The 15,606-nt window shown below is 35.5% G+C and overlaps 1 protein-coding gene across 2 annotated transcripts in view; it reads left to right on the forward strand.

The window, feature by feature from the left end:
- LOC134755935 (uncharacterized) overlaps window positions 1-15,606 on the forward strand; it is a 115,125-nt gene that overhangs the window by 66,017 nt on the left and 33,502 nt on the right. The window contains exon 1 of one of the 2 annotated variants that reach the window (XM_063692634.1): window positions 6,137-6,289. The exons of the other annotated variant lie outside the window; for it this stretch is intronic. Within the exon in view, the coding sequence (XP_063548704.1) occupies window positions 6,230-6,289 (60 nt within the window). The 5' untranslated portion in view covers window positions 6,137-6,229. Of the gene's footprint in view, window positions 1-6,136; window positions 6,290-15,606 lie in introns of those variants that run through there. 2 annotated transcript variants of the gene reach the window in all.

Consider the following 15,606-nt stretch of genomic DNA (forward strand, 5'->3'; position numbering starts at 1 on the left):
CTATTCTAATAAACGTCAAAAATTAGATCTCGATACGATATGGATCGGATCTGTTAGTGGCGAAAGTGACGTTTTTGTTTCAAGAAACGTCACTATTGACACTGACAGATCCGATCCATATCGTATCGAGATCTAATTTTTGACGTTTATTATAATTAGAATCGGGCCGTAAGTAATCTTTTACAACTACCCTGCAACATCTTTGGGTTTTTTCGTTAAGTAGATTATGCTAAGCCCCTGGGCTTGAATATTGCGTTATATTAAAGTAAAATCGTTCATAAGGCCTGTTTAAGGACGTCCAATTCAATTTAAGCATTGTCTGTTAATAACAGGTAATATGAATCAAATATTTGAGCTTTATCCTGAAACATTGTTACATAAATAAATACCCTTACAAAAAAAAATGAAAAAAAATACAGACTTAAAAAAGGGTAAATAATAAAATATTACAAACACCTAATTCAACTGCTCAAACTTAACTATTATGGCCACAAATTAATGAATTACTCACTTAACGATATTTTGTTGGTACATTTACACTAAACATAAATTTATAGCTTCATAAATTTACTTAGTTCAGGTTCTTCTTTTACTCTCACTGAACGTGAGAGACGGCTGTGCGCTGTGCGTACCTGGGATAGCAGAAATCTTATTTTTGAATTGTAATTTCTAGTTGGTTTTAACACAAAAAAGTAATCAATGAGTTTAATCAAAAATCCAATTGCGCATTTTAGAAGCAATTTTTTTTATATTTCTAGCTTTTGTGCGAAAATTGTTACAAAATTTTAATGCTGCGTTTTAGACCTATGTTCGTGCTTTTTCTATCGAACTCTGCTGGCTGAACCCACTTTTCCCTCTGAAGCTACATCTCCTAAAACTGTCCTGTTAGACTTTATGCAATAGCACCATTTACGAGAAAATGATATGAAAATGATATATCAGTTTTAAAAGAAAAAAATACTTAAGTGAAATACGTAATGCAACTGGCAACAACTTGACACTTGCAAAATAGCAATGAAATAATAACATTCCGAAATTTAAACAAAATTTTACTCACTTATAACCGTGCCGTTATAAAACAGACATTAAAAAAACATAAACTTAAGGGAAAAATTATTAACTCTGCGACCTCTAAGTTTGCGATCCTGCAAACATAGTGGTAAAATAAAGTTTGCTAACGGTGCGGTGTGAGTTTAATTTTCTTGAAAGTAAGTAAGGAACAATAGCCGACAATGACATAGCAACTCAACTTTATACCGCGCCGGTACAACTTTGCCAGCACACAGAATACTGCTAACTCATAGGTACAGCTGGTTCAAACGGCCATGTTACTTGCTATGCATCAACGCACATAATGTATATTTCAAAATATATAGATTACAACTTACGACAAACTTACTGATACGAGATTCCAAAGTTATCCACAAACATACATATGAGCCTTGGTTTGAAATATTAAAATATCTAATTTCAACTGTGTGATAAAAGTATGACTGATTGGAGTACGAATCCATATGTTTTTAAATTATAACATACCATGGCCTGGCACGTACTCGTAAACTTTGGCGGATCGCGAGTGGCACTGTCACTTTTCACAAATTGAACCAACAAGAGCCACAAAGATATTAGTGGAATTTTTACAACTTATAATATGTCAGAGAATATAATATTACTTCATTTGACGTCCATATACATCGTTGAATGTATTTACTTATTATATAGGAGTAGGGCGAGCACAGCAGTCTTTATTGTATACCTCTTATATTTAACATTTTTATACACCAACGAATAAAGTACACCAACAACAATGTGTTTACCGTGCTAGCCAAGCATCTTTTAATTACAATAATATGATCAACTAGCTGTTGATCCCTACGGGGGTTAAACAGGGGATGAAAGTTTGTCTTGGGGTTCAAATTTTATTATAAGCTAGGAACTTGAAACTTTTCACAAAGGTATTATATAAAAAAAAAAAACAAGAAAACTAATTTCAGCGTTATTAAAAATTCATCCCCCAAAGTGGTGAAAAGGGGGTTGAAAGTTTGTATGGAGATCAAACATTTTATTGATTACGGGACTTGAATATTTGTATAAAGGTATATTATTTGCATAGAAAAAAAGTAATTTTAGCGATTTTAAAAATTCACCCCTTAATGGGGTTGAAAGTTTGTATAGGGTTCAAATTTTATTTCAAGCTAGAAATTAGAAACTTCGTAAAAAGGTATATCATTAAAAGAGTAGAAAAGTGATTTTAGCGTTTTTAAAAATTCATACTCCAAGGTGGTGAAAAGGGGGTTGAAAGTTTGTAGGGGTCCTAATTTTATTTTAAGCTAGGAACTTGAAACTATGTAGAAAGATGTTTAATTAAAAGGGAAGAAAACTAATTTCAGCATTTTTGAAAATTTATCCCCCAAGGTGGTAAAAAAGAGGTTGAAAGTATGTATGGAGATCAAACCTTTTTTTGCGTACAGGACTTCAGTCTTTGTATAAAGGCATATTTTTAGAATACAAGAAAAGTAATTCATCCCCTAAAAGGGTTAAAAGGGGTTGAAAGTTTGAATCCATTACAGATGCTTTGAAACTTCTTAGAAAGGCAAAAAAGAAACACAAAAAAAGTTATTTCAACGTTCTTAATAATTCAACCCCTAAGGGGGTTAAAAAGAGGATGTAGTTTATATGTAGTACAAGTTTTCGTTTAAGCTAGGAACATGAAACTTGGTAAAAGGGCATTATATTATAATAGACGAAAACTGATTGCACCGTGTTTGAAAAGTTTGTATTAATAAAGTTTGCATCGGGAGCGAACATTTTATTTTAATAGTTGAAAATCTAAGTGTTGAGAAGGATTATATCGAGAACAATTTTTTTCAGTTAGGGACTTGAAAATTCGTACTTTGTGAAAGACAAATTTCATGCGTTGTATAATTATTAACAAATGATTAACCGTCCCTACTGATATCTTTTGCTGGATAATGTTACAAATCCACGCGTACGAAGTCGCGGGTAACAGCTAGTTTGTTAATAATTATACAACGCATGAAATTTGTCTTTCACAAACTACGAAGTTTCAAGACCCTAACTGAAAAAAAATGTTCCCGATATAATCCCTCTCGACCCTCTTAGAAGATTTACAAGTCCACTAGTTAAAAAAATATTCGCTCCCGAAAATATTAATACAAACTTTTCAAAAACGGTGTAAGTAATCAATTTTCGTCTATTTTAATATAATGCCCTTTTTACCAAGTTTCAAGTTCCTAGCTTAAAAGAAAATTTGTACCACATATAAACTTACATCCCCTTTTTAACCCCTTTAGGGGTTGAATTTTTAAGAACGTTGAAATAACTTTTTTGGAATCTTATACAATGCCTTTCTAAGAAGTTTCAAAGCATTTGTAATGGATTCACTTTGAACCCCTTTTTAACCCTTTTAGGGGATGAATATTTAAAAACGCTTAAATTACTTTTCTTGTATTCTAATAATATGCCTTTATACAAAGATTCAATTCCCGCACTCAAAAAATATTTGATCTCCATACAAACTTTCAACCCCAGTTTTACCACCTTGGGGGATGAATTTTCAATAATTCTAAAATAAGTTTTTTTCTCTTTTAATTATATATCTTTCTATGAAGTTTCAAGTACCTAGCTTAAAATAAAATTAGGACCACGACAAAATTTCAACCCCTTTTTAACCACTTTAGGGCATGAATTTTTGAAAACGCTGAAATCACTTTTCTTGTATTCTAATAACATGCCTTTATGCAAATATTCAAGTCGCGCACTTAAAAAAATGTTTGACCTCCATACAAACTTTCTACCCCTTTTTAACCACCTTAAGGGATGAATTTTCAAAAACGCTGAAAAGTACTTTTCTAGTATTTTAATAATATGCCTTTATACAAAGTTTCAAGTCCCGCATTCAAAAAAATGTATGATTTCCATACAAACTTTCAACCCCTTTTTCACCACCTTAGGGGATGAATTTTTAAAAACCCCTTCTTAGTGCATACTAACGTCATAAAAGCTATCTATTGTGAAAAATTCAGCTCTCTAGGTACAACGGTTTGGGCTGGGCGTTGATTTAAGTGAGTCAGTCAGTCAGTCAGTTAGTTAGGACTTTTACGTTTATATATATAGATTTAGTCACAATTTGCAGAGGTTACGCGCCTTTGAAGTCAGAGAATTAATTTAACTGTCCCCATTTCCGCGCGATTCTAATAGCAGCTAACCACACGTTCTCACGCCACCTACAGATCTAAATTAGTAAGTTACACAGAAGGCGCACTCTTATTACACCAGTACCCGTACCACGAGTCACTGACTGTGTCAACACTGACATGTATGCTAACGTCTAAGTACGTAAGCTACGTTCACGCTAGCGTTTATGTCAGTGCCAAACTGGTGGTACTTACAAGGAAGTACTAGTACTACTTATAGAGTAGTTTGAAATAACAGACACGTATTTTTTTAGCTGCCCAAACTCCCAAACGATGAGAAGTATGAAACTTTGAAATGTGTTTTTTTTTGTAAAATATGAGTGAGCCAAAATAACAAAACACGTGTCCATTATTTTTTCACGTTTTCCATATTTAAACCAGTAATTAACTATCAATTTGCTTTAACAAAACTCTCTACAGAAGTTAGAGGGTTTTATCACTTTTCAGTACTTTAGAGGAGAAAAAAAATACGTGTCTGTTATTTTAAGACTACTTATAACATAGGTATATAAAAATAAATCAAATCGGAGCCGGACAGTTGAGTACCCTTCCTTGTTAGCTGTGCTAGTGTCCTACTACGTAGGTATAACAGCTGGCTGTAACAGACATTGGATAGCTCATTCAACTGTTTGCCGTAGTATCGCGAAATACCTATATAAATTCCAAATTCAAACCAATTTTTCATTGGATTTTACGGGCGTTATGCGTGGTGGAGAGCAAACACATTCGATGCCATGCATGTGGTTAAATAACTTTTACTTCTTTCTGGTTTTTTGTCCATAATACAAAAAAAAATGGCTGTCAAATTTTCATCAATTAGGAATAAGAATTGAATTTTGTTGTTTTAAAATTGGTCGAAATAAAACAAAAGCAACTCTGATTGATTTAATACTGAATCAGGTAATTAGTACTTGTACTTATATATTAGGACTATTAATATAGGATAAGACTTTTTGTATCATTTGCAGAATAACACCATTGATTCTCGAGGTACAACTACTTTAAGCACCTACTTAATATTGCTGAACTTGATATCTATTGATCCGCAAGCAGTTAGGACTGGTTTATAATGTAAATTGCAAATATAGTGCAAAGTATGCTTTCTGTGCCAATTTATTTTGACACATAACCTCAATTAGGGTCCGTACCTACAGGTGATCTCAAGCAGCGAGCATGATAAGTTCGAGTGGTTTTATTGGCTGAGAGGCCTATACCACATCCAGTGTATAAGGGAGCAATGTTAGCAGTATTATATCTCACAAATACAACCTTTTAAATTTAAGCTTTGCACACGATGTCACCCAATTAGCCGCAATATCGACAGGGAAACTTTTATTCAAAATATTTTGTAACCCTGTAGAAAGACACTTTAATATAATACAATTTCAAGATTACATTAATATAACAACAGGTAGTAGGTAAATAGGTATTTTCCGTCTGTTACTGTATGTACTTCCATTGTAAATCTAATATTGTAAGCATTTCTAAAAAAAATATACATATAGGTATCTTAAAGGTAGGTCTTTACAGCCAAAGGCGTAATGGACCACGAACAAAAAGTATATTTTGACAAAAATAAAATAAAAAAATAAAATAAATAAAAAGTGCATAGGTTAAAATATTGACCTCATATTCGATAGATGCCAAAAGTATATTTAAAGTAAAAAGTTAACCTAAAACAAAATTACGTGCATCATTTTTCAATAGGTAGGTACAGTCAAGGTATTAAAAATATTGACACGGATAATGTGCAAAAAATATGTATACACGACTTTATTGATCATATTTTTTAGGTAGTGTATACATATTTTTGGCACTTTGATCGTGTCGATATTTAATACCTTGACTATACCTAAACTATATTTTACTTAATTGGTTCATATAAAGGCTCTTAATACTTTAACAATTGAAAAAAAAAACATGGAACTGGGAGTGTTAAATGTGAAGTTTATAGAACTAATCAGTGTATGGTGATATGCATGACGTGCGGCATGTAGGCAAGCGACGGCGGCATGGCGGGGACGATCCGGACGTTCTCCACCTACCACGACTCGGAGCCTTCCGTACCCTCGGTGAGTTCATAAAGAACTGAACAATCTACTTGTATGATATGCCTAACATGGGGCATGCGGACGTTATCCACCTACCACGAGTCGGAGCCTTCCGTGCCCACGGTTAGTTCAGAACTGAACAGTCAGTCCGATTAGCTGAAACCGTGTTTCTTCTTAGGTTGATATATCCGTTGAGTAGTTTTTTTTCACTCTCAATACAGCAGCGCGAAATAGGATCGAGCACATGTTTGGATCCATTGCGCAGCTTTTAAGATTTGATTAAAAGATAAGTAATCGTCGGGAATAGGTCCCATTTTCCGCAATGTAAGCTAGGGATTGCATTGTAGCAACAGACTGTCTAAAGTCTATCTGCGCATTTAACAAATAGGGAGCGAACAATGCTATTAGTCCGCGAGGGACTGTATTGTTGTTAATGCACTTCTTCAAGGATCCAAGTTAATAAGTACTACGATATTATTCGACTTGTTCAGACTACCTGTAGCTAAAATAAATGGTCTAAAAAGTGACTGTCTAAAATTTAATTTTTGATACAAGGTGCTCGCTGTGTACATTTTCCTTTGTGCAGATATCAATTACTCATTGAGTCATTTGATACGCGTACAAACCCAAACGTCTACTGTCTCAACTATGTGTTTGTCCAAAAATATTATATGTGTTGGTTGATAACGTATGGCTCATTCTGACTGACAAAATAATAAGTACAGTACCTAGTTTTGTTATTTGGCTTATATATTATATAAATTGTAACATATATCCAAGTATTTCAGATATACAATTAAAGGGCACATTTTCTAAACATTTGGCTAAAGATTCTTAAGCTCCAGAGAAAATATAAATTGTACTTATTTCTTATGTTTTTTATTGTGCAATGTTAAGTTGGCTTTATCCGGCGTTGGCGGGGCTTAAAGAAAAGGCAATTATAAATTAAACGTCTCGACGAGCGGCGCGACGCGGAGCGCATATATCTCGCTATGCAATTCCCTTTTGGCATGCATTTGCCCGTGCAAAGTAGCTAGTGAATTTTAATTACATCTCTGCTCAGATTGCGTAAGCAGTCTAAACTTATGTGTTTGTTGCGCTTTCTATAAATATATACATATACTGTTTATGTAAATAAATCGTCTATGATAGCCTACGCATAATATAGATGTGCATACTGCTTATTTATTCAGTTATTTCATTGAATGACAAATGCTTGATAACTGCTAGTAACAAAAGTTTGTTAGCCAAGAAACCTCGAACTACATACATATTTATTTCCTAGCGCCTCTCGTATGTAGGTATTCGTATACTTCGTATTCGTATATTTGCGGCTAATTGCAGAAAAAGTAGTAAAAAAATTATTTATTTACCTGGAAATGCCAAGATTTCTCCCGGGGCCCTGTGATAGAGGTTCTCGCGCGTCAAGTCTGTGGGGAATGCTTGTTTAACCGCTGCAATTTTTATAGTTTAGATGGTAACATGTCTTTTTTTATACCCCAATGTTACTGGAATACTGGCGTATGAATAAACTATACTAAATAAACTATATTCAGAAATATCACAACAAATGCAGGTTTCTCATCGTCAACTCAGTGCATGCTCGGGAGCCCTGGCACTGTCACTATGAGGAACACACTCATACAGGGCATCAGGACTGGATACCTACGTACAAAGTAATTCTACTAACTACTTACTAACACATAATAATACTACTATTATTATGGCCGAGACCTTCTGTATTTCCACAATTGTGTTGCTCCATATTCAAGCGAGATGACATTCCACTGGGTTACATATCAGAATACCGAAAATTGATTAACCTAATGACGAATCACCTATGCTCGATTCACCTATTTTTAAATTACCTAGCGATTATTTTACCTAAAAATTTAATGACCTAAGTTTATAATACCTAATCTCAATTAACCTAATGGCCGAAACACCTAATGCACGATATACCTAATGCACGTCTTACCTAACGCACGTTTCACCTAAAGCTATTATACCTAATTCACGAAGCACCTAAAGCTGATATACCTAATGGACGATACACCTAAAGTTGATATACCTAATGAACGATTATATACCTAAACTTGATTTACCTAATGGATAAATTACCTAAATCATATCATCATATCATAAATCATACATTGTTATTTGCAAGATCACGGTTACAATAAAAGGTCTTAAAAATACAATAGTTCCACATGTCCAACCTGCATGCAGGTGTGCAAATTATACATGCAGTGTGCTGCTAAGCATCACTTATTTTTACCTAATTAAAATCTAGAATTCTACCTATTTACAAATATGATTATTATCTCTAATTATATTGTTTCTGTCAAATACTCGTTAATACTATAGAAACATTTTTCTTGGAGCCATTGTGTCAACTTAATTTTAAATGTATTATTAGTTTCTAATTTAATTTCGTCAGGTAAATTATTATACATGGTTATACACATATTGTAACAGTTCTTTTTATAAATATAAGAGTGGCAAGGAGGTTGGTGCAGCACATTTTTGTATTGTGCCCTTGTGTGTCTTGTACTTGTCTCACTACGAGATATAAAGAAGTTTGGGTTATATTTGTCAAGTAAGCATGCATCTTTAATATATTGGCACGGGAGTGGTAGTATGTTAAGTTTTTTAAACAATGGTTTACAGCTTACTGAAAACCAAGTGTTTTCTAGAGCACGAATACATTTCTTTTGAACAATAAAAACGTCTACAGAGTTTCCCCACAGCACTGGTCCATAGCTTAACACTGTTCGCCTCAGTCGCTTCAGAGCAAATATGAATTTATTTAACTTTTTACATACTTGATCTATGTGGAGTTTCCAATTCAAATTTTTATCAATATTAAATCCTAAAAATGTGCACATGTCAACTAAATCTACTTTGGCGTTATCATAATTTATATCTAAAGGTAATGCGTTATCATTATAATTACAAAATGTCATCGCTTTAGTCTTGTTTATATTAATTTGTAACTTATTTCTCTTGAACCAAGTAATAGCGTCTTAAGGTTTTATTAACATTGGCCTCAAAAGTGTTTTCATCGTCTCCTGTTATTACTAGGGTAGTGTCATCGGCAAATATAATACAGTCTTGGCTAATACAATTGGGAAGCTGTTATACCTAATCAACAAAATACCTAAAGTCGATATACCTAAAGGACGAGGTACCGAAAGTTGATATACCTAACAGACGATACCCCTAAACTTGATTTACCTATTTAACGAAATACCTAAAGTTAATATACCTAATGCACGTAACACCTGAAGTTGATATAACTAATTACCTAATGCACAAAATACCTAAGGCTGCTTTACCTATTAATTAACGAAATATGAACCGTTTTATTGAAATATTGTAGAAATTTACTTTATTTAATAAAGTAGAATTTTAATAATGCTGTAAAACTGTAACGCACCGAAATTCCGAAATAAAAAATATATAAAGTTTTTGAATATCCATACTCTTTGACATGGACGTATGGATTACGGCCGGAATTAAATTTAAAAAAGTTGGAAAAGTAAAAAGCACTAGTTCGCAAAAACCAAATTTGCAAACGCTAAACAGCTACGTAAAGTAGCACTTTTTGAGCAACTGTATTGAAAAAAACTTTTTGTATTCCTACAAATATATCCTCAATAATTTTTAAGAAAAAATAACCGACTTCAATGGGGGATGCCGCTGAAAGTTCACTTATTGTTGATAGTGCACTCTTAGATTCCAGACAATGAAATGAAAAAGACAGCATCTTTTGCCTAATAATGTAGAAAAGGAGGTAAAACCACCCACTTTTCTAGTAGCATTTAAGTAAGGGTCGCAGTTCTAACCTAACCTAACCTACTTTTCTGATAGCATTTCGTTTCTGTAAGGGTCACAGCTCTAACCTAACCTACTTTTCTGATAGCAGTTCTATTCTGTGAGAATCGCAGTTCAAAACCCAACCACCCACCTAACCCACTTTTCTAGTAGCATTTCCGGGTCCGGATCAGAGCCCGGGTCCGTGTCCGGCTGTCCGGGTCCAAGTTTGGGTTAGAGTTACGTCCGGGTCCGGGTCCGAGTTGGGGTCCATGTTCAGAGCCGGGTCCGGGTCCGAGTCCGGGTCCAAGTTTGGGTCTGGGTCCATAAGGAAGAGAACAAATCGCCAAACGTGAACTATGTGTTATTGAAGAGTTCCATTCTGATCATTATCAGCAGTTTCCATTTCATCAAATGTCACTTTTTTAAATGTAAATGCTGGATTTGTTGATAAGAAAACAAAAATCACTATATGTATGCCTTTCACATTTGAGGAGTTCACTCGGTTCCTCGTGGGTCTCATCATCAAAACTCGAGCTTGACAAAAATATGATTTAAAAACCTAACTTGCTTAACAAACATAACAAAGAGGACAAATCGTCAAACGTTAACTATGCGTCATTGAAGAGTTCCGTTCTGATCATCATCAGCAGTTCCACTTCATCGAATGGCACTTTTTAAAATGGAAGTGCTGGATTTGTTTATAAAAATACAAAAATCACTATATGTATGCCTTTCACATTTGAGGAGTTCCCTCGATTCCTCATGGATCCCATCATCAGAACTCGAGCTTGACAAAAATGTTTCTTGAAACCTAATTTGCTTAACAAACATAACGAAGAGGACAAATCGCCAAACGTGAACTATGCGTCATTGAAGAGTTCCGTTCTGATCATCATCAGCAGTTCCACTTCATCAAATGTCACTTTTTAAAATGGAAGTGCTGGATTTGTTTATAAAAATACAAAAATCACTATATGTATGCCTTTCACATTTGAGGAGTTCCCTCGATTCCTCATGGATCCCATCATCAGAACTCGAGCTTGACAAAAATGTTTCTTAAAAACCTAACACAACCGAATAGGAAAAAAATATAAAAATGCAAAATTATTACACATTGCTCGACAATAGATTAATTCACAATAGTATTGTCGGGTCATCATTAACGACCAATATACGTGCATTAGGTATATTAGCTTTAGGTATTTCGTTCAATAGGTAAATCAAGTTCAACTTATCGACTATTAGGTATATCGACTTTCGGTATTACGTGAATTAGGTATATCGACTTTAGGTATTCCGTGCATTAGGTATATTGACTTTAGGTGTTTGGTTCGTTAGGTATGCCTTATGCCGTTTGGTGGCCTTAGGTAATTCATGCATTCGGTATATCAGCTTTAGGTGTTGCGAGCAATAGGTATATCAGCTATAGGTCATTCGTGCATTAAGTATATCAACATTAGGTATTTCGTGTATTCGGTGAATCGGCTTTAGGTATTTCAAGCATTAGGTGTGTCAGTTTTAGGTAAATCGACTATATAGGTAGGTAATCAGAGCTTAGGTAAAACAATATTAGGTGCAACGTGCATTAGGTACTTCGTTCATAGGTGTTATGAGCTTAGGTTAATTAACCATTAGGTATTTAAAAAAATAGGTGTATCGAGCATAGGTCATTCGACATTAGGTAAATCAATTTTCTGTATTCTAATATGTAACCTTCCACTGCTACTTTCTGAAAATTGTTATGACAGTGAATAAAATAATATTACCCTTACATGTGTAATCGATTTGAGCATATTACATTTAAAATATACAAAAAAAAAAACAAATTTATATCGAAGGATCCGGCAGTACATTTTAATGATTAATGCCACAGGTTTCTACCCAAGAGACGAACATTGAACGATTTAATATGCAAAGATCAAATTAATTTCCCACTAAGTGCCCACCTATTAATAATCACGTCAGGGAACATTTCAACTGTCAACCTTGGCGGTAAGCAATAGGAACCTTCATCTTATTAACATGGTAGGTATTACCACGTGGCAATGCGACTTGGGAACCTTAAATTTTCAAATAGTCAACAGAAGGTTACGGTCTCTCTCCTTTATAACCTCCAGACACCGAAACACGTCTAAGTAAATATTAACTTCTGCGATTTAATACGTTTACCCAAGGTACGTAGAATTGGAATTGACTTACCAATATAAAGTTGGGCCCAATTTTACACGAAAGAAAGGTCATTCAGGGCTACGGAGTTTTGTTAGCCGAACTTTTGATTGACTGCCGATGGCATATACAATTGTATATGCCATCGGCAGTCAATGTAGGTAGGTACAAAGCTTAAATCCTTTTTTTTAACGTCGGGGAAATGCGTTTACGCATGCCACCTGGTCCGGGGGAATCAGGAGCGATGACGGACTAACCAGTGGCAGGACTACCGTCTAAAACCACCAACGAATGCCGACTCCGCCTTGTAGAGGACTGCGTACGCCCCCGGACAAAGCTTAAATCCTGTATTGTCAAAATAATATCCGCACTGTCTGCACTGCCAATTTATAACAGTTGGTTGTTGTCATTCATTGTGCCCAACGTGTAGTCTCTCTATTTAACCACAGTCAGTACTCGTAGTACTAATAAACAGAAGTTCCACTGTCTAAGTAAGAAAACTTACGAGTATATTTGACATTCAAAACTTAACGTGCGCTTTAGCCCACTTGGTAGTGGCACTAATACCAGCAAAAGCTTACTTGTGAGATGAGCACGGATTGTTTAGGTACCAAGAGTAAACGTTGTTCGTTTTACTAAATATTTTCACCTAGTAGGTATAGTGTCACATCATGCAGTAAACGACGAGTTCAAGAAAATTATGAGACAATTTCGGGGACGGATTTATGAACTTCAAGGCCGTATCATACAACAACATATGATCAACAACAACCGCTGGGGTTAAAACATCGTATTAAGTGTACGCAGGCAGTTGGGGTATTGACCTTTCGATTAAATGATGGCTGGAGATATAATCCAAGTCAAAATCAGTCAAAATGTCATTATAGGTCAAAAACTGTCAAAATGCAATTTGGGGTCAAAATCTGTCACATAGGTCTACCACTTGTCTCAGGCGGTTGGTATAAGAAGTTGCGCAGTAGTTTTCTAATAGAAGGCAGTTGGGGATTTACTCATTTAACATACCTATAATACAAATCATCTTCACACTCGTGACTGATCGTGACTCATCATTTGCTTGCCCTTGTCCCGTTCACTTAGGGTCGGCGCAGCATGTCTTTTTCTTCCATACCTCTTTGTCACCCGTCATCTCATCATTTACTTGCGTTCGTTTCATATCATCTCTCACACAGTCCATCCACCTTTTCCTCGTACCTCCCTCCACATTCATTCTTAATACCTTTTTCGTCACACTTTCATCCCTCCGCATCACATGCCCGTACCACGCTAGGCGATTTGACCTTACTTTTTCTGTTATGGGTGCTACTTTCAGGCTTCCTCTTATATACTCATTCCTTATCCTATCCATTGTCGTCACGCCACACATCCATCTTAACTTTCTCATCTCCGCTACATGCAATCTCTTTTCATCCGTCACCTTTAGGGCCCAACACTGTGATCCATACATGACAGGCCTTATGATTGTTTTATAAATTTTACCCTTCAACCGAAGAGGCATTCGGGCGTCGCAAATGGTTCCCGTAACCTGTCGCCATTTCATCCATCCTGTGCTTATCCGGTTTTTCACGTCACGGTCAATATCGCCATCGCACTGTACGAGCGAACCGAGGTACTTGAAGTCGGAGCAGACCGGCAATGTAAAGCTGTCGAGTTCTATGGCAGCAAAACTGGAGAGACCGCCAAAATCGCAGAACATGTGTTCTGTTTTAGATCTGCTGATCCTCGGGCCAACATTCTCCAATTTTTGCCGCCATTTCTCAAGTCTGAAGTTACGAGGAGGTGTCGTTGACCAACCCGCCGGGGGCGCCGGACCCGACGGCCGGGGCGCGTACGAGTATGAAGGTATCGCGGGCTGCGGCCGCTCGCGTATCTTAGCTGTATACTTTTGGTTTGTTTACCTATATGATTTTACTACTCGAAAGTATTATTTTTTTGTCTCGTAGAAAATAGTGATATAATCAAGCTTTTCAATCTCGTACCTTAACTTAAGCAACTCAACAAGCTTCGTTGCTTAAACACGGTACTCGACTGAAAAGCTCTCTATTATATCACAAAAGCGTGCTGGGCTTGTAGGCACTTATTCGCCAGTTCATTGAAGTAAGCTACCAATACGTTTTCCAAGAAAGACTAGGCGTTTTTGCTGATTTTCCATTGTATAAAAGTTTCATATGCCGCCAATTATTTTTCACACGATTTTGATGGTAAAAGCAAAGATAGATATAACTCCGTAATAGATGGATACAGTCTAAGGAAAAAACGTGCCTCGAAAATCACGAACATTTGATTCTCGATCAGATGGCGCCACTAGTTTTGGCCTACTCTCGTATAGAGGGCGTTGACGGTTTCGTTTGTTATTTATAATTTTAACGCATATTCGTTGAAGAACATGGTTCAAAATCATATAAAAATAATTTATGCAAATAAAAAAATCATACATTCATATATAATACATTTGAACGTATTTTTATAAATCTTCATTTTTAGTTTTAAAGTATGTCGATAGATGGCAGTGAATTTACAGTGGTTACAAAATGTACTATGACAGTACCGCTCTATCTTATTATATCCTCTTTGGTAAAAGGCTATCGTTCTCGGCTCTTGCCTCTATTAGTATAACTGGCAGCGTCAATTTGATCTTCATTTTCAATATATTTTCGATGCTTGAAAATGACATTTTCGTCAATATATAAACTAAAAACCGGCCAAGTGCGAGTCGGACTCGCGTTCCAAGGGTTCCGTACATAACACAATTTAAACAATGTATTTTTTATGTGAAACGTGAGTGAAATGTCTTTAAAAAACCCGTAGGGGTTGGATCAAAAACTAAGTAATTAAGCCCGACTCACGCTTGACTGCACATTTCTAATAGGTTTTCCTGTAATCTATAGATAAAGATCTATTTTGTGTATTCTTTTCAAAATTTTAGACCCAGTAGTTTTGGAGATAAAGGGGGGGGGGGGGAATGGTCATTGTTTGCCTATTTTCTTGAATAACTTCTAAATTGTTTATCCTAAAATTATAAAAAATATATATTTGAGATTCTCACAATGAGCTCTTTCATTTGATATGTAACATGATATAGTTTGAAAAACTTTATCTTTTAATTTTCACATTTACCCCCCAAAAGTGGCCCCCATGTTTAAAATTCATTTGTTTACGTTACATGTTCGTCTTTGGGTCACAAACTTACATATGTATACCAAATTTCAACTTAATTGGTCCAGTAGTTTCGGAGGAAATAGGCTGTGACAGACGGACAGACAGACAGACAGACAGACGCACGAGTGATCCTATAAGGGTTCAGTTTTTTTCCTATTGAGGTACGGAACCCTAAA

This window comes from Cydia strobilella, chromosome 3 (assembly GCF_947568885.1).
Source record: "Cydia strobilella chromosome 3, ilCydStro3.1, whole genome shotgun sequence".
In the NCBI taxonomy this organism is placed as follows: domain Eukaryota; kingdom Metazoa; phylum Arthropoda; class Insecta; order Lepidoptera; family Tortricidae; genus Cydia; species Cydia strobilella.